General features: G+C 49.8%; 1 protein-coding gene across 1 annotated transcript in view; it reads left to right on the forward strand.

Moving 5' to 3' along the window:
* Window positions 1–27,284, forward strand: part of LOC121452242 (cell migration inducing hyaluronidase 1) — a 142,343-nt gene that overhangs the window by 95,000 nt on the left and 20,059 nt on the right. The window contains exons 12-21 of the mRNA XM_041658199.1: window positions 8,315–8,490; window positions 9,588–9,797; window positions 16,919–17,124; window positions 18,082–18,151; window positions 19,676–19,804; window positions 21,116–21,201; window positions 22,000–22,131; window positions 24,143–24,178; window positions 24,265–24,420; window positions 26,788–26,968. Of these exons, the coding sequence (XP_041514133.1) occupies window positions 8,315–8,490; window positions 9,588–9,797; window positions 16,919–17,124; window positions 18,082–18,151; window positions 19,676–19,804; window positions 21,116–21,201; window positions 22,000–22,131; window positions 24,143–24,178; window positions 24,265–24,420; window positions 26,788–26,968 (1,382 nt within the window). The remainder of the gene's footprint in view (window positions 1–8,314; window positions 8,491–9,587; window positions 9,798–16,918; window positions 17,125–18,081; window positions 18,152–19,675; window positions 19,805–21,115; window positions 21,202–21,999; window positions 22,132–24,142; window positions 24,179–24,264; window positions 24,421–26,787; window positions 26,969–27,284) is intronic.

Below are 27,284 nucleotides of genomic sequence, written 5' to 3' on the forward strand. Positions count from 1 at the left end.
AAAAAAAATGAACTCAGAAAAACTAAACAAAACTGACATACTCTGATAACACGGTCTGCTGGCCAAACACAGGTCAACCCAGAGCATAGACCCTGGTCAAGTTCAGCATGAATGGCTAGAAAAGCCTGTTTTTCTCACCGAGACTGAAATGATAGAACATTTGTTTGAAAATGACTTAGTCTACCTCAACACTTTAATTCCCCTCTTTCCATAGCTTTCAAGTTTCCTTTTTTCTCCTCCTAAATAACTTTCATACCCTATATTTGATGTTTTGTGGCGTTACCAGAAACACAGATTGTTAGCAAAAGAGAGACTATCTTAGTGTTCTGTTGCTGTGAAGAGACACCATGACCACAACAACTCTTATAAAGGAATGTTATTTAATTAGGGACTTGCTTACAATTCGGAGGTTTAGTCCATTATCACCATGGTTGGAGCATGGCAACACACAGGCAGACGTGGTATGGGAAAGGCAGCTGGGAATTCTACAACCAGGTTGGCAGGCAGCAGGAAGAGAGAAAGATGCGGGGTCTAGCTCAAGCATTTGAAACATCAAAGCCCACCCCCCAGTGACCAAACATCCAAATATATATGCCTCTGGGGGCCGGAATTCCTATTACCATCACAGAAACCTTAAATATAATGTTGGTCCATTGCTCCTGGGAAATACATATGTATATCTTTGAGTTGTAAGCAACAGAATCCAACTTGACTATCTGAAACGAGAAAGGAACCGATTGACAAGCTGTTCGTGTCAGAGAAACAAATGAGACACTAAAGAATTAAGCGGCAAAGGACTCAGAGGAGGGCATCTTTGAGGGCCTGGGCAGCATTTCTAGGTGTCTCTGTCTTTAAGAATCTCTGAGTCCCATGCTGCACAGCCATGGTGCAGGGAAAGGGCATCTGACTGGACTGGCGACCTCTCTGAGAGGTCATGACCTTCACCAGCAATCCTTAGACCGCCCCAGTCAATAAAGGATTGTTTCTTAATGAAAAACCTGAGCGACCAACCAGAAGGAAGGAGAAAATATCTCAATCTTGATGAGAAAATTCAGCCCTGAGAAGACATATCCAGTATATTTCAAATGTCTAGTATTTTAGAAATAAACCTTCAAAAACTAAACTCTAAACAATCTTTTTTCTTTGGCTTGTTGGGAGGAACCTCGTTTTCATGAAGAGAGAAGCCATGATAGCGTTCTGCCTCCTGAGCTTGTTCTTGGGGAAAGGGGGGGCCCTGTTGTGTCGAGTACTCAGCTGGAATCCCAAGGCACCCATTACAGAGTCTGCAAAACATTTTTAGTGAGATGCTAATTTGGGAGTAAAAAAAGAGAAGTCAGTAGCAGGGGGCGGGTCAAGTCTAGATGAGGAGAGTTGCAGGTAAGAGATCCCCTGTTTAAATGATGAGGCTTGAACCCGCATTCTTCAGGAAAGACTTTGAGGCACCTTATAATCAAGTCTACATCAATTTGACCCCCAAAAGAAAGAAACAAAGTGAACAAAATAATCTAGGTGATAAAAGTCTAAGTATGTCCCAAGTGTTAGGATCAAAGGCCTGCGCCACCACACCTAACTTGCTACAATTGCTATTGACATCAGCTACAATAATTCTTTTTATTCTTCTCATGTGTATGTGGGTTTAGTGTGCATATGTGTATGCATGTTCAAATGTGTTTGGGCACATGTTTAGGATGTGCAGGTATATGAATGGTGGCCCAAGGTTCATCTTGGGAGTCATCCTCTATCTTTCTCCTGCGTATTTACTGAGGTGGTCTCTCAGCTGAATCTAGAGCTTGCTGACACAGTCAGTCTGCCCGGGTAGCTTGTTCCAGGAATCTCCAGTCTCCACCTTTGGAGCCCTGGAATTATAGGTGAGCTGCTACACCCAACCAGTATTTAGATAGGTGCAGGAACTGAGCTGCGTCTCCATGCTTGTGTGGCAAGTGCTTTGACTGCAGAAGGGGAGAAGGCAGGACAACTAGGGGCTTTGTTTGAATGTACAGGAACCCACTGAAGTCTGTAAGTCTGCTGGGTGTCCCCTAGCAAGGCAGAACCATGCCTGCATCTATAGGACACATAGGTGATCACCAATGGGACAGTGCGTGGTAGAAACCTCCTGGGGATGTCAGGTGCCCCTTTGGCAGGTCCTTTGAATTGATGTCACTCCTTGTGGCTTCAAGTAACATGTAGCTATCCAGAATGGAGGAAGCCCGACTGACTTCCAGTTCTTGCTGCAAGTAGGAGTAGGAGTTCTGCTAGGTCTGGGCAGACTTGACCTCATCTGAATCCCGAGATAGAGAGAACAACTTAAGGTCCATAGAGGAGGTCTCACTTTGAGCAGGAGAGCTGTGGATGGCAAGATAACCCTAAGGTTAAAGGACCCATGAGAGGCCAGGCTCACTCAGCAGAGATGTGGGGGTTCATGCTAAGGGCTACTGTTCCCAATAAGCATGCCACCAACTCAACCAGCTGGACCAGGAGTGTCAGAGGGCCAAGTCCCAAAGGATGAAAGTAGGAGTGGAGACAATGCTAGACTTGCCTCGTGATGCCCCAAGTCCCTTTATGCTTTAGCATCGAAGGATTCTTCTTCAGCCTCACACCGCCTAGTAAGAGTGGATCAGCCACTCTGCTCAGAAGCTTTGTGTCCCCATGGAAACAGCTCCTTCTGGCAAGCAGTGCCACAGAAGCCTCAGGTGGGGATGAGTATGCGTGCATAGCTGTCTGTCCATCTGTCTCTCCTGAGCAGGCACCCACTGCTCCTCTTCCCAAAGTCCGTTCTCTGCTCTCCCTTCTCCACTAACACAGAGGACTCCGCCTGCCCATCCCTTTCTGTGCCTGCCTTCTTCTCCCACCTGCTCCAGTCTATAGAATCGCCTCCTCAGTCTGGCTGCAGATAGGGACCCAATCTTCTTGGATCCTCCTTCCTTCTAATTCCAGAAAATAGCCTTCTTTGCATTTGATGAGAGACAGATGAGGTGACAAAGTGCTGGAAACACACGAGTCATCTAAAAATTAAGGTTTTTTTTTTTTCTTCCCAAAATTTGACCAACTGCAGTGTGATTCCCAGCACCTCTTGATGTGGCTGAAGTCTTCCCCTTGGCCTTTTGCCCCCCTTTTCCATCGTCACCTTCCCACTCTGCCTCATAATCTCCACACTTTTAGCCACTGCCACCACTACACTTAGAACGAGTGTCATGTCCCCCGACAGCCCCAACACTTTCCAGGGTCAACCCATTCCTTCTTTGTGAGACCCTCAGCTTCTGGAGGTTCTTGCTTTATATGTGAAGGAAAAGAGGAGACTGAGGTTGTAGAAATCAAACATCTAAGTCCACGATTTCCAATGTGGCAGCCACCAGCCCTAGGTGGCTGCTTCAATTAAGTTGAAGTCAAATTAAATTCATAGAACAGGTTTTATTTTTTTTTATTTTTTTATTTTATTTATTTTTTTTTTGGGGGGGGGGGTTTCCAGACAGGGTTTCTGTTGCTTTGGAGCCTGTCCTGGAACTAGCTCTTGTAGACCAGGCTGGTCTCGAACTCACAGAGATCCGCCTGCCTCTGCCTCCCGAGTACTGGGAACAGGTTTTAAATGTGAAGGTCACATGGGCTTAGTGGCTACCGTGTTGAACAACAAGGAATCGGTTGTCACAGGATGTCCTTGTGGGTGGTTGGGTAGTGCTACTGTAGACTAAGCAAGCCAGTATGAGAAGGACAGCCCACTTCCCCTGACTCTCTGGGTTCGATTGGGTCTAACCTACAAGTGTACCTGTGTGTCTGTCTCCCAGAGAAGGTATTGATGGTTTATTCTTCTCTTTTTGTGTTGTCTGATTCTGTACTTGTCCGGTGGAGGTTTGCAGAGTATGGTATTGGGCTGCATGTGGATAAACTCAGAAAACTACCAAGTTTAGAGTCCCTCTATATTCCAGGTCTTTCTTAAATTATTTGGGACAATGCTGACCTGGCCAGCCTGCGCATGTGCGTGCGGAGAGGAGGGGGGTGGAGAGGGGCGAGAGATCCCCTCATCAGGAAGGGATGGAAAGAGGTGGAGAGGGGTGAGAGAGCCCCTCACCAGGAAGGGACAGAAGGAATTGGGCACCCCACTCCAAGCAGTTGCTGTGGTTGGGGGTGGCCTGCAAAAGGAACAAGGAGAGAGCTAAGTGGCCTCGCTGTGCACAGCAGCAGTGTGGTAAAGGTTCTGATAAGGAGCCTTGCAGCAGGGGAGTTGACTGTGACTGTGAAATTCCCGCAGTTCTCAGCAGGGCCTGCACTTCCTTAGCCCATGGGAGTCTGATAAACACAGCCTTCTATCCACCTGAAGTCCTTCAAGCCCCCCTTACCCCCCACTGAACAAAGAAAACCCTGAAACCAGCTGTTGTTCATCAGTTCCTGTCACTGGTGGAGCTCTGGAGACAGCCCTGACAGCTGCAAGTGTCATTTCTTTTTTTTTTTAAATATTTATTTATTTATTATGTATACAATATTCTGTCTGTGTGTATGCCTGCAGGCCAGAAGAGGGCACCAGACCCCATTACAGATGGTTGTGAGCCACCATGTGGTTGCTGGGAATTGAACTCAGGACCTTTGGAAGAGCAGGCAATGCTCTTAACCTCTGAGCCATCTCTCCAGCCCCTGCAAGTGTCATTTCTGTCATTTCACTCCAACCATGTGCCCAGGGCTGTTTGAACATATTCTGTGGATTAACTAACTTAACGATCTAGCTACCTTTTGGGATGCGAGCTATTTTTTTTTTTTTATCTCTGCTTCATAGATGAAGGGCCCAAGGTTCAGGGAACTTAAACCATAGGCTCCAGGTGCCTCTGTAAACGGAGTCACACAGCCTGGCTCAGAGCCATGTGGAGAATGATGGTCTTGGATAAAGGCAACCAGGTGGGTGAAAACTCTGAGGCTCGGATGGCAAAGGGCCTCAGGAGGCAAGACCAGCCAGCATGGTGGCAACTAAAGAGGATGGGTGGGGATGAACCTACCAGGGACCAGGGTGTCTGCCCCATCTGCCTTGGACTAGTAGAAGGAGCGGGACTCATGTGACCGAGCCAATAGCTCATTGTATCTTCTGGGAAGCCAGCTCTGCTGTACCTCTCAGGACCCAGTGGAATGCCCATCACTTCCCTTGACCCTTTCATCGGTGGTGGCAGTCAGTTCTTTGACCATACCCCTCACACAACCCCAAACTGTCTTGCTTGGCTGAAAAATCCTTTGCCAGTTTCCCTGGGCATTGTCGGTAGCTTCTGTCCTTTGGGATGTCCACGAGGGAAGATTAGTTCTGGATCCGGGAGCCTGGGACTTAGAAGACCAGGAGCACAGACGCTCTTGGGGACAGATACCCAGCTTTGCAAGAGGGTCCAGTTCTCTGCATGTTGAGCAGGGGTGGCTTGGGAGAGCAAACAGAAGAGCAGAGGTTCTCCGCTGACAGAGAAAAGAGAGAAGGAAGATGTATCCAGACAGAAGCCGCCATGTAAGTGGTCCCCCGGCAAGTCAAAAAAAAAAAAAAGAGAGAGAGAGAGAGACAGCCTCCCTATTGTACCCCATGACAGCCATGTCCCCCAGGCTCTTTCCCTTTCAGCCACCAAGCCGTCTCTGTGTTTCCTCTGTCTGGCTTTCTGAAGCGAGTGTCCCTCAGAAGCCATGTCCGCCACTTTCAGAGACAGCCCTTGCCCTGTGACTAGCTCGCTTGTGAAGGCCACAGGCCCAACAGGCAGGGAGATGAACCAGGGAAAGAAGCAGAGGCTTCTACATACATGTCCGGAGGACCTTAACGCAGTAAAGACACATGACCGTGACCCAAACCAAAAGCCATAGTGGGTCCAGGGAGGAAGAAGACCAGCGGTCTGCAGTTAACTCGCTTCCGATTATTTCCTCTAGCGCTGTCAGATTCCGCATGGAGCCGTCGGAAGGTAGTAAGGTCTAATGGAAGGCTTAAGTTCATTAGGGGTATATTCTAGAAGACTTTGGGATACTGGTCTCCTCCTTTCTCTGTTTTATTACTGGCCGCAAAGTATATGGACTTCCTCTGGCATATGCAACCACCATGAGATCCTGTGCCATCACGGGCCCAAACGACATAGCCAGCAGGTCCTGACTTGAAACCTATGAAACTGTGAACTGAAATTAAACCTTTCTTCTTCTAAATTGATTCATCACAGGTATTAGTTATAGTACCAGAAAACTGACTATCACTGTGCCTGGGACTCTTAAGGACTCTGTGGAAGGCTGACTCTATGTTGATTATGTTATTCTTCGTTCCTATGAATATTGCCTCACATGGCAAAAAGAACTTAGAATTCTGACTGCAGTTCTGGAAATGGAAGGGTGTCCTGGGTTATGTGGGCGGGTCCAATATAATTACAAAGGTTATCAGATAAGAGGGATTGAGGATGATTAGGGAGGAGAATGGAGCCATGGAAGGTGGGAGACCAAGCAGACGGAGCCATGGAAGATGGGAGACCAAGCAGACGGAGCCATGGAAGATGGGAGACCAAGCAGACGGAGCCATGGAAGGTGGGAGACCAAGCAGACGGAGCCATGGAAGGTGGGAGACCGGGTCACAAACCCAGGAGTACAGGTGGCCGCTGGAATCTGAAAACGCCCAGGAACAGTTTCAAAACGGCACCTTCTCAAGCAAGCAGCCCTGCCAACACCTTGACTTGCCCCAGGAAATTAACTTCGGACATCTAACCTCCAGGACCATGAAAAATAAAGCTGTGGTAATTTGTCACAGATGCGACAGAAAACACGCGCCGTTCTCTTGCCCGGAGTTGTTTTCTCAGCTTCAGCGTGGAGCAATGTCATCTTGCTTCAAAGAAACCACTGTCTCACTGAGTCTGCAGAATTCTAAAACCATTTTGCATTGCTTCCTTAACAATTCTGCCAGCTCCCAGGATGTGTGCCAGTGAAGGGGGGAGGGCAGGGGTCAGCTCTTCCTGTGGGTGAGAAAGCAGAGGAAGGCCACTGTGGTGGGTATCACTAATTTTAACCATGGCCTTCACACGCGGGCACTCGTGGTATCTCAAGGCCATGGCAAGGGCCTCCTCAATCAAGTCAAGGTCAGAGTGAGAACTGAGTAGCATAGGTGGTGTGGTTTGGGCTGGAAGTCCACACAGGAGAGGCATGTGCTTTGTAATTGCATCCTCAAGGGAAACAGAAATAGCCACAAGTCCTGTCAGCCATCTTAGTAATGAGCCTGTCTTAAGCCGTGTTTTCTGCACAGATGGAGGAAGAGAAGATGGGAGGGGTGAGACTAAGGGAATTTGGCTGGAAAGGGGGTGAGGTAGTGGGAGGGAGAGAATAGACAGAACACGGGGTCAACGATTCAGACCACACAGGACAGGGTTCTGGAGGGAGTACGTTGGGCGGGGGGGGGGGGGGTGTTTGGTTTGTTAGATTTTTTTTCTCAAGGATAGCAGGGTCTGGGAAAGCTTGAGGGTTGAAGCATTCGCAACACAGATGAGGGATGAGGTGGCTGGCCTGGAAAGGACTGTCAGCTGGAGGCAATGCCTTCTGAATGTGCCACAGGACCGGGAGAGTGCCTCCTCTGTGGGATGAAGTCAGCACAGAGCGGGATGCAAGTTCCTCCCTACTGCTCCCTGTGGTGCCACAGGGACCTGTATACAAGCCCGTGGCTCTGGGCGCAGGAACACCAGCCTGCTCTTCCTTAAGTACCAGGCTGTGAATGTATTTTCCACAAGGCTGCTGAGAGTAGCACACGGGTTTGTTTGCCCTGCTCTGAAGTGGGGGGTCTGCAAGGGAGAGGGTTTGTTTCGTCCGAAGAATTGTAGCTGGAAGGCAGCTACAGTGGAAGCTCTGGGGAGACTAGACTCTCGCGCTCTCTCTCTCTCTCCTCTGCCATCCTGCCATCTCTAGGCCGTGGCTTTCCTCTGGTTGAGGGGTGAGGCTAGTCCACCAGGCTAGAAAGCACGAGAGGCTACTCAAGGCTATCCCTGACACTTCTACCTAGATGAAGGGAGGTGGGGGGGGGAAGCCCAGCACCCCTGGGAAGCTCTGGGTCAGATGGATCACGGGAGAGTCTAGCTCTGAAAGTCAGAAGAATAAATATTACTGGACAAACAACCAAATCTGTGATGGTCTTAAGACCTAAGCGTGGGTAGCTACGAACGACAGCTCCGCTCCTAGGCTTGTGACCATATGAACGTGAGCATTGTTCTGTGTTGTGGGAACAAGGACCATGGGGCCCAGCCTGAGTGAGGGCCTGGTGAAGAGCGAGTTACAACTGTGTGAGTACAGGATAGGAAGACAGTGGGCACGCTACACCTGCCAATCTGCTCCCTCACCCTCTTTGCCCTAGGGAAGCCACAGTACCTACACATTGGGGAGGAGATTGACGGTGTGGACATGCGGGCTGAGGTCGGGCTCCTGACTCGGAACATTGTGGTGATGGGAGAGATGGAGGACCAATGCTACCCCTACAGCAGCCACATCTGTGACTTCTTTGACTTCGATACCTTCGGGGGTCACATCAAGGTAGGAATCTGCCTGGCTGAGGCTCTGAGCCCTCCAGGAGGGATTAAAGGTGTGCGCCACCACCGCCTGGCGGGTCATTCTTTTTAATAATGTCAACAAAGAGGTTGACCAAAGGAAACTGAGAGGTCACAGAGAGAGCTCTGCTGGCCTTTGAAGTGGGGAGAGTCTTGTGGTTCAGACCTTTGTTTTTAGGGATTTTAGAGTCTCCAGTCCCTAGTCCGTGGGTACTTTCTGGCTATTGTCACCACGTACCCAAGACCACAGTGAGACCTAGCGGAGACAGTAGTTCTCCATCACACAATCTACTGCCGTGCCTCCCACTCATGAGAAGGGTCTTAAGTCCCCACGACTCTGTCGCCCATGAAGCCCAAACTCTGCTCAGACTCATTCTCAACACAGCTCTCTGGGCATTGGCTGCTGGACTAGTGTTCCAGTTGGTACCCGAATCTAGGGAAATGATCTGCATATCAAACTCCAGCTCCTCTGGTAGAAGTTGGCCGAGCCTGCTTCTGGCTCACGTCATTCCAGACCGTGCTTTCTGCGGAGCTCCTGGAAGGCACACATTGCCTGGCCAAGCAGTTTCCCTGTGCTATGACCACCCTCCACTCATAGGCCCGCCTCCAGAGCAGAGACTCAGGGTATCTCCAGAGAGTCAGCACCCCCTTCCTTCCCGGGAGAAGGCTTCATACAGTAAGCAATGGTACCCTGAAGTCTTCCAGTCCCCAGCACTCCTGTGGCAGGTTTTCTGTCACCCCCACCCCCCAAGCATTTTAGGATTATCCCTTCTTCATTGGTGGCTATGGAGATGGCAGAGGAAGATTGAAGCAAGTCTAGCTATTGTCCTGGGCGCTTCCAATCCAGAGTTCATTATTCTGCAGCATCTTGTAAAACCTTGCTGCACTTCCTTAGTGAAAGAGGGCCAGGCATCGTCATCCATGTGCACAGAGCCTCGTTGATTTGTTGAGTACCCAGGAGGTACTCCGGCACAAAGGACTGGAAAGGTGATACCTCTTTCCGATGGGGATGCAAGTATCAGATGGGTGGCAGGGATCAGGGGCGGCCTCGGGGCTCTTTTAACTTTCACTCTCCTGTTGCAGTTTGCCCTGGGGTTTAAAGCCACCCACTTGGAGGGCGTGGAGCTAAAGTACATGGGGCAGCAGCTGGTGGGCCAGTACCCAATTCACTTCCACCTGGCTGGCGACCTGGATGAGCGGGGAGGCTATGACCCACCTACGTACATCAGGGACCTCTCCATCCACCACACCTTCTCCCGCTGCGTCACTGTTCACGGCTCCAATGGCCTTTTGGTAAGTACCTGCTGGAAGGGCAGCCTATCTAGGGACTTAGGCCATACAGGGAAGGGAGATCTTGGGCTGTGCCTTCTCTCACCTGCTTCTGGTGTGAACTTGGACAGACTACGGAGTCAGCCAGGTCTCCGGTTTCCTCCTGGGAGCCCTGCAGAACAGGGTTACCTTTCAGTTTGCTTGGGTAGAGGATGAGTGTGAAACATTCCTGGCTGTGTTATCCTAGCAACCCATCTGCAGAGCAGGGAGTCCAGGTATTGCCAAAGAACAGGCTGGCTTTGGGGAACTGAGCAGGCATGAGGGACACTAGCCAGGACAGCATGGGGAGCCAGCCCCTCTGTGAGTTACAGGCGTCGAGAGCTGGCAGGGGGCCATCCCCAAGAGTCTGTGTTAATTTAGGTGGGGAAATCAAGAGACTTATGGTAGGAAAAGGAAGACAGTGAGTTGGGGCACCCCCAATTCCCCAGATCTAGCCTGGGACAATGAGTCAATGGTACCCACAGTAGAGTCAGAGCCGCAGAGCAGAGCCCTGGACAGCTTTGCCCAACCAGCAGATCCATGCAACACTGTAAGCTAAGACTTCCTCCTGCCCAGTTCCCAGGAATGTCAGCTGCCAAATTAGAAAGGAGCATCTCTTGGCTGCCTTGTTATCCAGCTACCACATGGCTAGGGTGCCAGCTACAAATATCTAGTTGACCATTCAGGGATCTCCCACCACGCAGTTCCGAGCTGAGCTGTGCTTGCCAGATCTGGAGGCACAGACTCACTGCAGCCTTTCCAAGGCGGAACCAAATTGCACTGTTTGCCATCTAGACAGCGTCCAGGTCTCTGGTTCTCTGAGCCAAGCAGACAGCAGCAGGGCCTTATCCCAGGCAGACCTGAAGTTTTGCAGATTGGCTTTGCATGCTCTTGGAATGTGCATTTGTACGCCGTCCTGAATGCAGCTGCTCTGGGAGCTGGCCTTTCACGCTGGCGTGTGTTTCTTGGCTGACTGGGTTGCAGGGTTTACCAGGGGGTGACTACGTTTCAGGGTGAGGGTTCAGTTGACAAAGCCAGAAGAGGCCATATAGAGACAAAGATGCTGTTGTGGTTTAGACTGCAGGGGCCCCAGGCTGGGGGGCAGAGGATGGTTTCTCTAGCAACATCCCTGCAGATGTGGGTGGATCCCAGCTGTGTGGAGCACCCCAAGCTGTGTGGAGCTGAGCTGTATGGAGCCAAGAGGTGTCTCGGCAACTTACCCCACTCCAGCAGGTCCTGCAGTGTCCCAGGAGGCCAGCTAGCTCATAGTTCTTCCCCATTCTCTGTCTGTGTACCCCCATCCTTGGGGCCAGCTTCCTTCATCCTCAGCCTGCTTCAGGCAGCCCCCCTTCCTTTCATTTATTCTTTTATCTTTTTTTATAAAAAGAAAAGATTGCTTTATTTTATGTGTATCAATCTTTATATGAAATGAAGGCATATGTATGTATGTATATATGTATGTATACCATGTGCTTGCCTGGTACCCACAAACGTCTGATGAAGGCATTGAGATCCCTGGAACCTGGTACTAGCAAATGAACCCGAGTCCTCTGCAAGACCAACAAGTGCTCTTAACCACTGAGCCACCTCTTCCAGCCCCTTCCAGTTCAACATCTAAACCAGTTCCCTCTTCTGACACAAGCCCTTCGGCTTCTGCTTTCCTGCGTTTTGGAGACAGCTTTTAGCAGTGTGGCTCTAAAATGTTCTTCTCTCATCCTGTGCATCTCTTCGCTCTGATCAAAACTCACAAACGTAGAGTCGCAGGAAGCGATGGAAACTCCCTGGGCCTCAGTTTCCTCCAGTGCATAGTGAAAATGCTGATAGAGTCAGCTTCAAAGGGCTGTTGTGAGGACGGAACCAGATAAAACAAGTGACGTACTTCGAGGGGGACACGAAATGGTGGTAGCACCATGTGCCTCCGCATTTCTATGTGCTCTGTGAAAACATCCCTGCTTCCGGGAGATAGCAGCCAGCATATGCCTGCACCAAAAAGTAGGGCCTGTGTAGTTAGATGCTCTTGGCAAAAACTGCATGAATGTGCTCCCTCTCTGCCACTTTGAAAAATCCCAGTGCATGTTCACATACGAAGGGTCTCCAGGAAAAACTCACCAAACTGATTGCTCTCTTAGGTTGAGGGCGTCCTTCTGGCAATGTAGTGTAGCCCACCACGGTGCTGGTGGGTGCAGGGAAGAAGCCTGCCTTCAGAGGGAGGCTCCACACACGCTGTCCCCAGGATGTTAACAGGTGTAGGGTGGAAGGAAGAATTTTCCCACTGAGAGGCTTTACATACATTCTCTGCAGGGGCCACAGGGAAATGGGCTCAGTTTATTTCCGTGTGAGCTTCATGTATATGTGAAGCTCTAAGGCAGGACCTTGAACATTGCCTTCCTGTTACTGGAAGGCAATCAGTATATTCCTGGCCTGTAGCAGAAGTACCAGACTCCAGTGTGAGATCTATTCTCTTCTACTTCCTTCCTTTAAGAGCAGAAGGAAGCACACCCTTCTCTACCTGGGCACTGGCTCACAGTTTATCTTTACTATAAGTGACAGGGGGATGAAACCAACAGCAGGTTGCCACTGCCTCCATGCAGGCTGGGCCACGCACGGCTCTGTGGGCTAACAGGTCCAGGCAGACCCTACGCTCTCCATCTTTGGGGCCACACCCTTCTCTTGGCATTCTACTAAAGATATCTGGGGCCCAGGATGGGAAACCCAGCATCTTCTCTGCCAGCTGCACAGCCCTGGGAATTATGGGAGAGGCTTCCATTTTCCCTGACTCACCCCTTTTCTGATGTCTTTGAATGTGTCACCCCTTCCTTTTTCTTTCTTTCTTTTCCTTTTTCTTCTTCTTTTTTTTTGTTGTTGTTGTGGTGTTGTTGTTTCGAGGTTTCAAGACAGAGTTTCTCTGTAGCTTTGGAGCCTGTCCTGAACTCGCTCTGTAGACCAGGCTGACCTCGAACTCACAGAGATCCACCTGCCTCTGCCTCCCGAGTGCTGGGATTAAAGGCATGCGCCACCACCGCCTGGGTGTTGTCAGGTTGCATAGCTGCTCTCATTTTTCCTTTCCACTTGAGCCCAGATGTAGGACCCAGATTTTTATCTTTCCTTTCCCACAAAGCTACCTTGGTCCAGGACTTCACTGGGAGACTGAGGTACAGAAAAAGAGGGTAGAGAGTATTCCAGAACAGCACCCTCTGGTCACACGCTTTTCCTCAGGCAGCACCTGACCTTAGGAGGGAGCTCTGCCTCCCCTTATCCTCTCCCCTCACCCCTTCCCACCTCCCCTGCACAGTCTTGGACGCATTCCTTCCCTTTTTAGGTAGTGTTTTCTTCTGTTTCCTCTCCCAACTTCTATTTGCATATTCAAAAACTCATTAAGATCTGCAGAACAAATGACCCTTGCCTGCGCTCCAAGGCCAGCTTCTTCTCGGGAATTTTATTTTTAAATTTTTTAATAACAGCAGAAGCTTGGAAATGAAATTTCTTTTTAAAATGGCTGAATTCCATGTGAGGCTTCCCGCTGGTTTGTCTGTGTGTATATACATAAACATATATGTATCTATATATACATACAGATACATATTTATAATATCATACCCACCCTAGATTTCAGGAGTAAGTAACATCCTCTTTGGTACCAGGAGTCCCTTGAGGGAGCCAAAATCTCTCATTTCGAGTCCCAGTATCAAATGGCCTTGTATTTGCATAGAACCTGTGCACAGGCTCCTGCTTTAAGTCAGTCACCTATAGGTGGCTTATGCTGCCATGCAAAGGCCTAGTAAACAGTTGGCACCCCATATCGCTTGGGGAACTCAGCCAAGGGGAAAGAGTCAGTGCCTGTTTCTCACAGGCAATTTTTTTAACGAAATATTTCTGGTCTGAGCTTGATTGAAGCTATAGTGGAATCCTGCATATCCAGAGAGTCAACCTGATCACTGATTTCTGCTTGTGTCTGTTTAATTGAAGCATCGTTCTTTGTAGAACACACAGGTTGTTGACGGAAGCTGATTCAGACTGTGGTGACTGTGTAATATCTTGACATACACAGAACAGTCTTAGTACCTAGAGCTGTCCATTGCTGGTCTCCGCTAGTACTAGCCATGCCCCGCCCCCCCAAATGCCCTGACTCAGTGACAACTAAATCGAGGGTCACGTTAGTTGAAACAATACTTGACAGCTGTTTCTGGGTCTTTCATATGAATTTTCTCCTTTACAATCTCCTGCTCAGGCCCTACTAACCACAGTGGAAGACCTAAAACGGCTTCCAGGAATCATGAGCTGCTTTCAGCAGGCAAAAGAAGATGCTCAGAAAAATGAAGGGGAAATACAGTTTTGGTTTTCTTAAAGAGAATGGCTAGGGGGTTACACATTATTTCTGCTCAGCATATAAGGAAGGACAGCCCCAGAGAGAGAAAAAGAGAATACTTATTTAGCTGATATGTCTGTATGTATGTATCTATCATCTACCTGGCTGCCCATTTATCTCTATTTCCCCATTCATCTATTCATGCAACCATCATCTGTTTCTTATTTACCTATATATCTAGCTAGCACCTGTATCTGTTTCTCTATTATCTATCATCTCTATCATCTATCCGTCTATCATCTATCTATCATCTCGATCATCTATCCATTCGTCATCTATTTATATCTATCTATCTACCTATATATATATATATATCATCTATTCATTATCTATGTATCGATCTACCCATCTATCTATCCATCCATTTATTATAACTAGTAATCAACTTCATGAAGTGTTCTGAGGAGAAACACTCTGAGCATGTTTTTAGTATCCCTCTATCACTCAAGGGATACTGGTTACAGAACCAGTCTGTGGCTAAGAAAGGTGTGAATTACTCTTCCTCTCCTGCCCCAGACCTTCCTTCTCCTTTGTCCTCCTTTCCTCCTGGCTCTGCGAGAGTCATTGCTCCCTCAAGACAGTGGATTGGTCTCTGTTTCAAACAAGATGGAGATCAAGTCTGAGTTCGGTCCTTGCAAAGAGAGGGACTTGGGGCATCCAAGTCAAGTGACATGCATTGAGCTAAGGTTGGAACATGATAACGTGTGTAAGACTGTAAGACACTGGACATCTGACAACAGTAGCTGTTTTCGGGTGAAGCCCTTTCTGTTTGGATCGCCTCTCACAGGCCTTAGAGGCCAGCTCTTCCCTGAGTACTTGCTAGAAAAATGTTCCTGCTCGTTGACTCACTCTCAGAGACGGGCTCCTGACCATATGATTTAAAGTGCAGGGCAAATGGGTCGGGACAAGATAGAAAGATCTATGAGCAGAAGACGGGAGACTCTGAGGGTACCAAATACCTGAGATACCCACCTCCCCTCCCATGGACACAGTTGCCTCCTCTGCAAAGCCAGGCCCTGAATATGATCTTAGAGGTCTCCGCCAGCAAGAGCAGCCGAATCCCCTCCAGGCTTGTCTTGCAGGGCTATTTATAACATGCTTTCATTTCTCACTAGAAGAGAAGGACGCATCCCACTGGATGACCTTGGCATTGGCTGAAATGCCCATTGAAGGAGTGAATGGGCTTCAAGGTCACACCCTCGTCTGTTGTCAAAGATTAAAGGAAGGAGGCATGCTTAGGAGGCTGAGAGCTTGGTGTCGGCAGGCAGTGTGGTCTTCCTTGTGAACACACAGGCCTGAAAACACCCATGTCCCTGCCATGGCTTTGCCCACAGAAATTTGCTGTGTGAGACTACAGCGAGATGAAAAGGTCTAAGAGACCAGCCAGCGTTCAGCCGTGGACGGGCTTGCTGTGGGGATGATTCTAATAGCTTTGACTGCCCTGAAGTTAGGGAGCAGGCACCTGCCATGGGAGAGCCTGGAGGCACTGGGGTTGCTCACCTTGGACGAATACTTTTCCATCAGAGACAGTTTCGTCACCCCCTCCTACTCAGTGAACTACAGAATAATGAAAGTCTGGGACCAGCTTGGGGCGGATGGGGTTGGGGAATGGGGTGGAGTAGGGTTGCTTTTGGCATCTGACAGGGATAGACCAAGGTTACTGAGCGCCCTACAGTGAGAAAGACAGTCCCTTGTAGTGGCATCAGGGCCGAGGGCATGGCCTCGGTATTTCAGTCAGTGCCAAGGGCATTTGGATAGTGTGCAGATTTTCCAGCTCCTGGCACAGTGGTGGCTCCTTAAGAGGTGTGGGTTGATCCGAGGTCACAAGGAAGTGGGGGAGATCTCACTGGGTGAAATCACTGGACAGTCAGGACTGGAAGAACACAGTAAAGACGAGAATGCTCCCACCCTCACCCACTGTACCCCGTGAGCTGAGATCATCTCTGCTTGGGCGTTCGAGCCAAAGCAGGAGTCTTTGTGGGAGAGACACTGTCGTCAGAGTCTGGCATGAACAGGGAACTGGGACTCGGGATAGGGCTCTCTAAGGATTCTGAGGCCTTGGAGATGATGGAGGTCAAGTCCAGAGCTTTGTGGTTGACAAGGTAGGCAGGCTGGTGTGAGAGCCACCTGGTGTTGTTTCTGAGACCACGCTCTGCTCTCACCATGTCTCTTCAAGACGCTCTTTCTGATTTTCTGCGCACTCTGTAGTTCTGGGAAGGTGGTCCAGCAGCTGGTTCTCCCAGCCCTCTCTGGTTTTCAGCCTGGGGTGTGAAGGCATCCTGAACCAACAAACTGGCTTGGGTTCCAGGGATTATAGCAGTGTGTTAGTGCAGACATTGATGAACCACCCCTCAGACTCGCTGTGGTGCTGCCACCTGGGGGAGCTGCCCCGCTCCCCCACTCAGGCCCTGGAGACCCTCTTCAGGACGTCCTGGCAAGCTCCACAGAATCGTCTCTAGAATGAGCGTCTGGGTCTCCCCCTGGAACCACCTACACACTTCTGAGCTCTCATCCCTTTCCCTATTCCCTGGAGCCTCGTCCCCGGCACATCCCACCAGAGAGTTCCCATTCGCTTCCTTGTCCATCCTCAGGCCTTACCTGGGGGTCAAGGTTGCCTCCACCCCCCCACCCCCAGTCTACTTAGGTCTGGTGTAGTTCAGCATTGTTTCACACTCGGTGAATGAGTATTGGGCACACGCACAGGTGGGTGCTGAGTGAAACTCCTGTCTTGACCCTGCAGATCAAGGATGTGGTGGGCTATAATTCCTTGGGCCACTGCTTCTTCACTGAAGATGGGCCAGAGGAACGCAACACTTTTGACCACTGCCTCGGCCTCCTTGTTAAGTCGGGGACCCTCCTCCCATCAGATCGGGACAGCAGGATGTGCAAAGTGATCACGGAGGACTCGTACCCAGGGTACATCCCTAAGCCCAGGCAGGACTGCAAGTAAGTGTGTGCATAGTAGTGTAAGGTGTGCCCCTTACACTTGGGTCTGGGGAAGGAAGGGTGGGAGGGATGAGCATGAACGTCCATCGTCCTGCCTCAGGACCTCTAAAAGGACCTTTAAAAGCTTCCTGTTTACCTCTGCCTGTTTCTCAGAGTGAGGTCCCCATGGTAGCTTCTCCCTCTTCCCTCCTCCCTCCTTCCTCCTCCCTCGTGAGTCTCACTAGTGCTGTTTTGTCTGGAGAACTCTGGCTCACCTGTGGTTGAATGCCACATGGCATCCTGGTGGACAGGAAGTAGCTGCCACACCAGCTCCCAATACGTACCCATCAGCCTGACCACAAGAATCTCTTTCTAGCCAGAGAGAGACCCAAACAGTGTTACAGAGACACACACAGAAAAACAAAGATAGAAAAATACAGACAGAAAGTCCAAGAGACAGAAGCGGACAGACACACAGACAGAAGCAGGCAGACGGGAAAACAGACACAGAGAGATAGTAGACAGATGTAGAAGAAAAAAAACAGAGAAACAGACTGAGAGACACAGAGATGCTAAGACAGAAAGAAGCATAGGCAGACACACAGACACTGAGACAGAAAGACAAAGACACAGAGGAGAAACACAGACAGAGAGGCAGATGCAGAGAACCGCATGGCTTCCTGCACAGATGCCTTCCTTAGAAAGGCTTGCTTTCTCGGACCCACGTTCCTGCTTCTGTAGAAGCACAGACTTCATCTAGCCTTTGCAGTCCTTAACAGTGCACAGCTTAAGTGCCCGGCCTTGTGGTGAGAAAATGACGCCTCAAACAGACACATCAACGATTTCCCAAATCTCCGAAAAGAGACTCTTTTCCACTAATATTGGTGTCTCGCATGCCCCCCCCCCCCCACTATGCAACAGAAAGGGTGCTGGTAGCCCCTTATCTGACCCTGTTCAACCTCTGTCCCTTCCCTGCAGTGCTGTGTCCACCTTCTGGATGGCAAATCCCAACAACAACCTGATTAACTGTGCGGCTGCAGGGTCCGAGGTAAGCAGAAATAAGCCAGGTGGAACTGGCAGGGGCTGCCCTGCAAATGTGTGTGTTCGGAGCCCAAGATCACGCCTCCATGTGTTTGGAGAGGGGGAGTCTTGTGACTTGGTGTTAAATGACAGTCCTGCCTATCACTTCATGACCCCGGTGACCGTAGCTAATGAGTAGTTTGTTTTGGCTTGTGTCTTAAAAGACTACCCACAGTCCATAGCCGTGGGGAAGGTGTGATGGCAGGTGTTACTTGGGGCTGCCTCATTGGGAGCTCATTCACATCTGGGTGGACTGAGAAGCAGAGAGAGGGGCTGGAGAGATGGCCCTGTGGTTAAGAGTACTTATTTTTGCAGAGAATCTGGTTCGATTCTCAGCACCCATCTGGTGGCTCACAACCATCCATAACTCCACTTTCAGGGGAATCCTATGCCTTCTTCTGACATCTGTGGGCACCAGGCATACACAAACATACTTATGAACAAAACATGCATGTACATAAAGCATTAAAACTTTAAAAAAAAATTTTTAGAAAAAAAGACAAAACAGGAAGTGGAGCCAGGCTACAATCCTCAAGTCCCACTCCCAAGGACCCCACTTCCTCCAGTTCATCTCCCCCTTCTAAAGGTCACACCAAGAAAGCTAGAGTCACTCGCTGGAGACCAAGTATTCAAACACATGAGGCCCTTGGGGACACTCATATCCAAACCATGCCAGAGTGCTAAGCAACTTATGCACAGTAACTCTGAGTTATTTTTCCTTCGGATGGTACCTGATGCATCAGCATGGTAAGCTAACACCACGTGATTCTGACATCAAGGCTATGCCCTGGCCTAGGGAGGAAGCTGCAGCAGGGAAAGCTAGTGTTCCCGGAGCCCCGAAGAGCTGGATGACGGCAGCTGGGAAAGAAGCCCCGTGTTCTGCCACAGTAGCCTTGCTCTCCCCTGCTGCTGGTTTTGCTTGGGTCCTTGACCCTGATCCTGTCTGTTGCCCTTCCTGGGCCTCAACTTCCAGATCTCCAAGGAAGACTGAGAACCCTCACTTTCAGAACTCTTATCAATTGGGAGTCTAACCTCTACAGGGACCCGGTAATTCGGACAGTAGCAGATAGGGCGGGGCTGGTGTGAAGAGTGAGCGCTGTCAAGTAGTCAAATCACAAATTCGAGTAACCTTGAGTTTCTCCTTTGGTCCAGTAAAGCACTGGACCACATGGCTGTGTTTGGTGGTGTGTGGTGTCCAGGCAAGCTGTGGACCACATGGCTGTGTTTGGTGGTGTGTGGTGTCCAGGCAAGCACTGGACCACATGGGTGTGTTTGGTGGTGTGTGGTGTCCAGGCAAGCACTGGACCACATGGGTGTGTTTGGTGGTGTGTGGTGTCCAGGCAAGCACTGGACCACACAGGTGTGTTTGGTGGTGTCTAATGATGGCTTTTTCTGCTGACAGTACTGCATCCCTTCCCGGAGCCTGGGCCACTCAATCAGGAGTTCACTGACACTAATTACTGTGGCTCTCTCCTCTGCCCTGTCCCAACAGGAAACGGGATTCTGGTTCATTTTTCACCATGTGCCAACGGGCCCCTCAGTGGGAATGTACTCCCCGGGTTATTCCGAGCACATTCCACTGGGAAAATTCCACAACAACCGAGCACATTCTAACTACAGGGTGAGTCTCTCCATGCTGCATCACTATGGCCAGCCTGTTCATTCCCCTGCCCCTACCTGCCTAGAACAGCTACATTCTTACCATGAGTCCAGAGCAGCCTTCCAAGGCCTGCAGGTTACTGACCAAGCACCAGAAGTCTCCTTTGGGGGCCTGCCTTTGCCAATCACAGCATCTGCCCAACCAAAGGAGCAAGGTGTGCCTTCACTCCAGGCTCCCCTCTGGGAGGATGCTGGGTTGCACATCGGGTTTGATTCTGTGATGCATTTGTGGGTATGAGTGATGTTGACTATAAAATTAGGTCTGGCCATGAACTGAGGGAACTTTGGACATGGTTCTGAGGTAGCATTGGTATCCTAGACTTTCTTCCTTCTTTTTGGGAAGTGGGTGACCCCATCTGTGTGGGGCTATCTCAGAAGGTTGAAACTTCTTGACCACCTTCATTGATTGTCCCCCTTTTCTGAGTACCAGTTTGTACCCGGCTCCAAGCTAGGTGCTAGAGTAAAAGGAGGAAGGATTGGGATGCCTGGGACTTCAGTATGTCAAGAACTTTCCCATAAGGACAATATTTAAGACTGGAGCTGTTGTCTGGGGACAAGGCTGAGATTAAAGATGACAACACTCTGTGGACCAAGATGGTCTCTAGGACATCAGGATGGTGTCTGCCAATTCTTAACAGTGAAGACAAGGAAATTGGTACTTCCTGGGTTTGTATATAAACTAGACATGATGGTACAGACCTTTAATCTCATCTCTCTAGAGGTTGAAGCAGGAGAAGCAGGCATTCAAAGTCCTCCTTGGCTACACAGCAACTTTGATGCCAGCCTGGTTTACATGAGACCCTGCCTCCAAAAAAGAAATCTTTAGAAAAGAGCCTTTCTCCTCAAGTCAAACGGGAGCCATGAAAAGGCCGTAGGATGTCACTGACATCAGGGGAAAGAAAGCTAAGTTCAGCATTTCATTTGAAAGTCTGTGACACACTTCTGAGTACAGCCTTGTTTGGGGGTCTAGGATAAAAATTCTCCAAAGCAATGTACATTCTGTATGTAGAACTGGCTCTATGACCACAGGTTAAACACTCTTAGACCCCAGTTTTTTTGTCTACACCCCCCACAGGTCACCTTGTTCCAGATCTGGTCAGAGAGATGCAGAGTGGGGTGGGCTTTCTTCATCCCTCACGGTAGTCCCTGTTCCCATAGACACGTTCTGAGAATCATGCTGGGGTTTACTAGCACGCTCAAAGGCATGTGCCTAGGCTGGCGTGCAAGGGTGGCTACGGGCAACCGTGATAGCTAGTGTGCCCTCCTCCCACAGGCTGGCATGATCATAGACAATGGAGTCAAGACGACGGAGGCCTCAGCTAAGGACAAGCGGCCCTTCCTCTCCATCATCTCTGCCAGGTACTAAACCTTGGGACCACTTGTCCCTCGGGACCTCTCTCCTTGCCTGCTCTTCTCCCGCTCCAGCTATGCATTTCTTCGCGCAATGAGTGCTGGCTAGCTGGCAGGGAGCCAGTTGTTGAGATGCAGTACTGTGCTGGAGTCTAAACTAAGTCTGAGTTAGAGTCCAGGCTCCAGTTGCCAAAGGGAGACCAAGATCCCTAGATCCAGATCCCAGTGCAGAGCCAGGACCATAGAACAGTAGGAATGACCAGAGCCATAACAAAACTGGGTTGGGATGCAAAGGTCATCAGAAAGGAAGCCTTCACTGCCACTTAATCGTAGACAATGTGATTTATTAGCCGGGCTAATAAATTAAGCCAGAGCTTAGCTGAAGACCAGAGGCTGCTTTTAAAATGTTGTTGTCAAGCCTGGACCGGATGGTGCACAAATTTAATTCCATCCAGGATTTAGGAGGGGAGCAGAAAGATCTCTCTGTGAGTTCAAGGTCAGCATGGTCTGTACAGTGAGCTCTAGGTCATCCAAGGTGATGTAGTGAGACCCTGTCTCAAAGAAGACAAAAGAAGTTATTGTCAAAGCTTCAGGGTCATTAGCAAAAGCAGGACCTCTTGTCCGGCTCCTATGAGGAGCTAGGCCCTAGAGATGGAATCTCCTGCCTCTGGGAGAAGCTCAGCTTGTCCATACCAGTGCCTGCCTGCCAGTGAATTTCTGTGGAGTCAGAAGTATCTGAGAACCTATGAGGGGAAACCATCTTAAAGAGGCCAGAAGGAGTAGTACCTGTGTCTTCCCATGCTCCAGGTACAGCCCTCACCAGGATGCAGACCCCCTTAAGCCCCGGGAGCCAGCCATCATACGCCACTTCACTGCCTACAAGAACCAGGATCACGGAGCCTGGCTGCGGGGTGGGGACGTGTGGCTGGACAGCTGCCGGTGAGTCTGGAAGGGACGGTGACACTATCACAAGAGAGTCTTGACTGAGGAGCGAGCAAGGCACCGGGGATTCTAAACATACTGACGTTCAGCTCTGTGCTCCCCTGAAAGACAGGGATGTAGGATGGCGGCAGAGTGACGGATACACCCACAGTGCGGAATGCTGAGATATTTGTGGGGATATTCATGGCTGGTCAGTACAGGAAGGGAAAGGGAGCCATGGTGCTGGGTACTCAATGTGTGCCTAAACTTTGGTTTTACTTCTTTCTCACTATACTTCTCAAGAATGCAAATTTAAAAAATGCACAGTTCCAGCTCCATTAATGATAAACTGAGGTTCAGTTAGCGAGTGTCTCACATTGCATAGCTAACGAGGGTTCAAATGAGACTTGATGCTCTAAGCCCAACAAAAAAGGCCCCAAACATTGATTTACCATGAAGTCCCCAGAAGTTGAATGGTTCTCCTTCTGCAAAGAAAATTATGACGCATCCTGCTAATGAGGGTGTATCTTCTTGTCCTTCAGCAGACGTTCTAAGGAAGCTAAGCGTTCAGTGCCCAGTCTGGCTGGCACTAGGGTTGAGGTCCCACAAATAGACAAAGTTGACATGGTCCAGAGCCGACAGAATGGTCTCTTCCAGGACTTTGAGAATTAACCTTGTGTGGTTTGTGGGAATTTGAGGGGGGCAGTATGTCTAGGTGCAGGCAAGGATGGGAGAGGGTACCCCTGAAGATGGGAGAATGGAATATCAAATGGATACCACACTCCAAGTCAGGTGAGGAAGAATCACAGAATGGAGAGTGTGGATAAACCCAGCCTTCAGCACAGAGAACAGGCATGGGTGGATGCTGTGTTTTGAGACACGCTGAGATGGAGATGCTCATAAAGCATGCGGTGAAAATCCCCGCAAATCTTCCAAAGACAAGATAGGATGAATGTTTAGCCTTAGAGTCCCCAACAGATGAGGGGATAAGGGAGCTATGAGTGTCTGTGAGGTCGCTAGGGTCACAGCAGAGCATGGAGAGACCACAGCAAAGCACCAGGAGATACCAGGGAGGAGGAAGGAGTGAGAGAGCCTGGTACCCTAGGTGAGCCTTGGTTGATTGGTTTGAATGGCTAGATCTCTGAAGGGGAAGCGCAGCGTGCTGGAAAGAGGCTGAGCATGAAGTGTGAACTGGGGAGCTTGTAGAAACCAGGATCACACCGGTGTGACTGACACAGAACAACACAGGATTGGGCCTTCCAGGCTTATAGGAGCCATGAAGCCCCTGGAGAGTCTAGAAACAGCAGGTGGTGGGTGAAATAGCCCCTGGGGAAATGAGCCCCTCGGGGAGCCCTGGGCAGGAAGAGAGAAAGGGAACAAAGGAAGTGAAGGCAACCCAGATCTAAGGTCCAGCTCCTTCATGAAGCAGAACCAGTTGCCTCCAGAAACCTGCTCATGCTGACCCTAAAATTGTGCAGAGTTTCTGGGGAGCAGCCGTGATCAGCATAGTGTAATTATGGGGTTTGTTCTTGCTCTTCTCAGGGACAGAGCCTCCCTGGTTTTTGAGAAACTTGTAAACTAGTGGTTTGAGTTGGCTGAGAGTAGTCCCCACACGGTCCACCTTCAGTCAGTGCTGGTCCTGAGGGTGAGAAAGCACCCCCTCCATTTCTCCTGATCAACCTCATAGGCCCCAATGGCTTGGCCCGAGGTGGGCTAGCAAGGGAGGCCTGTGACGCCCAGCTCTCCTGAAGTTAATGCTTCATGCCCCCAAATGCTGAGCACTGAAGACCCCTGCCAGTGTGGGGTACAACTTCTAGCTCTCCACCAGACACTTCAAGGAACACCCAATCTGCGAAGAGAAACCCGACTATCCATTTTCTGGGGAGAGTGGAAAGTTACCATTTCCTCAGTGAAACTCCTCCCTCGATAGTCCACAGTGAGACTCCAGCGACAGAGAAGGGTCCTTCCTTCTATATTCTCATTGACTGTGGAGTGAGAGTGTGTGCTGACCGTCTGTTCTTGTCCCCAGGTTTGCTGATAATGGCATCGGCCTGACCCTGGCCAGGTAAGAGTAACTGTCATTGTGATGGGCCTTCTGTGGGAGCTTATATTTGGACATCTCACCCCACCCCCCACGTCTCCTCTCTGCAGTGGTGGAACCTTCCCATATGACGATGGCTCCAAGCAGGAGATAAAGAACAGCTTGTTCGTTGGCGAGAGTGGCAACGTAGGCACAGAAATGATGGACAACAGGATCTGGGGCCCAGGTGGCTTGGACCACAGCGGAAGGACCCTCCCCATAGGCCAGTAGGTTTGCAATGGTGGGAACTGCACTTTTCTGTATGTGGCTTGAGTCACAGCCATGGAAAGAAGGACGTTAGTTAGTGTTGACTCTGAATTTTTTTGGCTAAGAACATGAATGAGAATGAAATCTGGAATGAGGAGAGAAGTCCAGAAACAGTAAAGACTAGATGCCAACAAGTACACAGTCATCAAATACATGATATGGTCCTAGCCAGTGTTCAGGGAACATGGTGTCCAGAAGAGGGGTTCTGACTCTCCATAACAATTCACATGAAGCCTTTCATCCCCTTCTGAGTGTGGCAGAGAGGCAATCAGGCCACTTACAGGAGGATGAGCAGAGGTGATCAGACCTGCAGCCATGTCTCACACAGATCAGACTCTTACACCAAAACACAGACCATCGCTAGGTGGTCGCCTCTCAAGGCTGCCACGCATACAAGAAGCAAGACTTGCTCCACTTAGGCTTTAGAATTGGCTTAGTTGTCTCTTTGTGGTGAAAATGATGGTTTTTGCTGCTACAGTCAGGACAGAAACACACAAACTGAACCTTTCAACCTGGGTGCATGCATGTGGGTCTCCTCAAAGATATCCTAGAGGCATACTCAGAGGCATATGCCTGCTCTTCTTTGGCCAAGCTGTCAAGAAGGCCTGGCTCCCATCTTAAGGGATGTGGCTGACCCTTTTATTTACAAGTGGGTCTGAGTCTGCATCAGAATTTCTTTCTAGGAGGTTGCCAACCTCCAGGAGCAGGATATTCTGGTAACTTCCCAAGGCAATCATGTCTATGGAAGCATGACAGGTTCAGGCAGGTTCCTCACGCTGCCTTTGAGAGGAGAGAGCTAGAAAGGGCCGTGCAGTTTTGACGGAGGTATATTCTGCCTGACTAGAAGTCGATTAGGATCTGAAGCCCATGGTTTGTGTAAAATGAGCAAGAATGTGCTGACCCCCGAACACCGTAACTGGGAAAATGCACGGGAGCTCTCCCTCCACGAGAATCAGGATTTGAGGTGACGACACCATCAGTTACAAATATAAAAATATGGAAACGCAAGGGGATTTGGGGGCAAGTGGAGGTTTCTTTGGGAAGCATACACAGTAGCTGGGAGCCTGAATAGAAGACCAGGAACAGCTGGGGACAGCCTCTCTCTGGAGACAGATACTTTGTATGCTTCCTTTTCCTTCTTCATTCCCTCGCTTCCTTATGTTTGCTGTGGAATAGAAGGGAAGGGATCAAGCCAGAAGCAGAGACATGGGCATAAGTGAACATGTTAGATTGAGAAAATGACAAGCTTAGATTTGTGACCAGCTCTGAGAAAGGCCACCAAGCAGGCTGACCAATCCCTCCTGGGTCATCTTCCATACCCTGCTCAAGAGTCTCAAGCGAATGGGAAGGATCCCTCTGAGCCCCTCCTCCCTGCCAGGCAAGGGTGAAGTTTCCACATCATTAATTCTTCCCTGGTCCCTCCATGTCTCCCAGCTGCCACCTCTTTCCCACTCCCTTCCTGCTGCTCTGAGTATCAAGCCTTCTCAGGGGCCCTGTGTCTGTCTGTGGCCTTGCTTTTCTAGCAAGAGCAGCCTTTGCCTCTGGCCATACTTGAAAGTTACATTGTCATTCTTTTTATCATGGCCCACGCTGTGTGGTTCTGTTCCTTCCAGTGTCCCAAGCCCAGCACATTGCTGCTGGGTAGACTTACAGAGGAAGCTCATCTGGATCTTAATCTGATTAAATTGCCATAGCAACTAGAACTAGGACGATAATGACTAACAGCGTTCCGCTCCCGAGGGACAGAATATTGGCAGTCTCTTGAAGTATTTACAGTATTTTCCTACTGACTGGACACACTGATGGGAAGAGGAGAGAAATTGTCTAAACAGAGGTCCCTGAGCCAGCGACTAAATAGACAGCTATTTATCTCCCAGCCTACCGTTCATTCATCCAGCTAGCTGTCCATCATACCCCTCACCCACTCATGTGGTCACCCACATACCACTCATGTGGTCCATCCATCTGCCATCCAGCTACCTACAAGCTCTCCATCTCTTCATCTACCCACCGTTCCGTCATCTGTCTGCCCATCCATCTACCCATGCATCCAACCCAATCCATCCATCCATTTTCCCAACATCCTTCCATCCACCATCCAGCCAACACATCCCCACCATCCACCATCTCTCTTCGGCAGTCTTTCTTTTCACTGACACTGTCTGTCCATACATGGCTTCCCAGTGAGTTAGTTGACTTAATGATTCTCAGTGGAGGGGGTTGCTGGAGGTGGGAATCTGGAATAACACGGAAAAGCTCTCACCAGTCACCTCTGAAGAAATAACAACACAGCGATCATCTGACGTCTGACTTCCTTAACTCCACAGGAATTTTCCGATTCGAGGGATTCAGTTCTACGATGGTCCCATCAACATTCAAAACTGTACCTTCCGCAAGTTCGCGGCCCTCGAGGGCCGGCACACCAGCGCCTTGGCCTTCCGCCTAAACAATGCCTGGCAAAGCTGCCCCCACAACAATGTCACCAACATTGCCTTTGAGGATGTCCCGGTGAGTATGGTGCCAGGACAGACTCCTGGCATGGCCAGGCTTTGAGTGATGACTCACATGTCCCCCACAGTTTAGAGATTGAGCTGTCGCCGCCACCACCACGAGGGTGGAATAGCTTCCTCCAAGTAGGCTGGACTGGGTCCCAGTTTGCTTTCTGCCCAAACTGGAAAAGTACAAGCTCAGGTCACAGAAAAAGGTCGAGTCTGGGTGAATGCCCATTGGCCTTCAATCTATGCCCCAGTAAGAACCTAGAGATGAACTTGGGGTTCTGAAGTTGTTCCTCCAGACCCCTGCCACACCAGATGTTGGGACCAGG

This window comes from Microtus oregoni, unplaced genomic scaffold (genome assembly GCF_018167655.1).
Source record: "Microtus oregoni isolate MIOR12 unplaced genomic scaffold, Mior012 000000F_ref0000247, whole genome shotgun sequence".
NCBI classification, from domain to species: Eukaryota; Metazoa; Chordata; class Mammalia; order Rodentia; family Cricetidae; genus Microtus; species Microtus oregoni.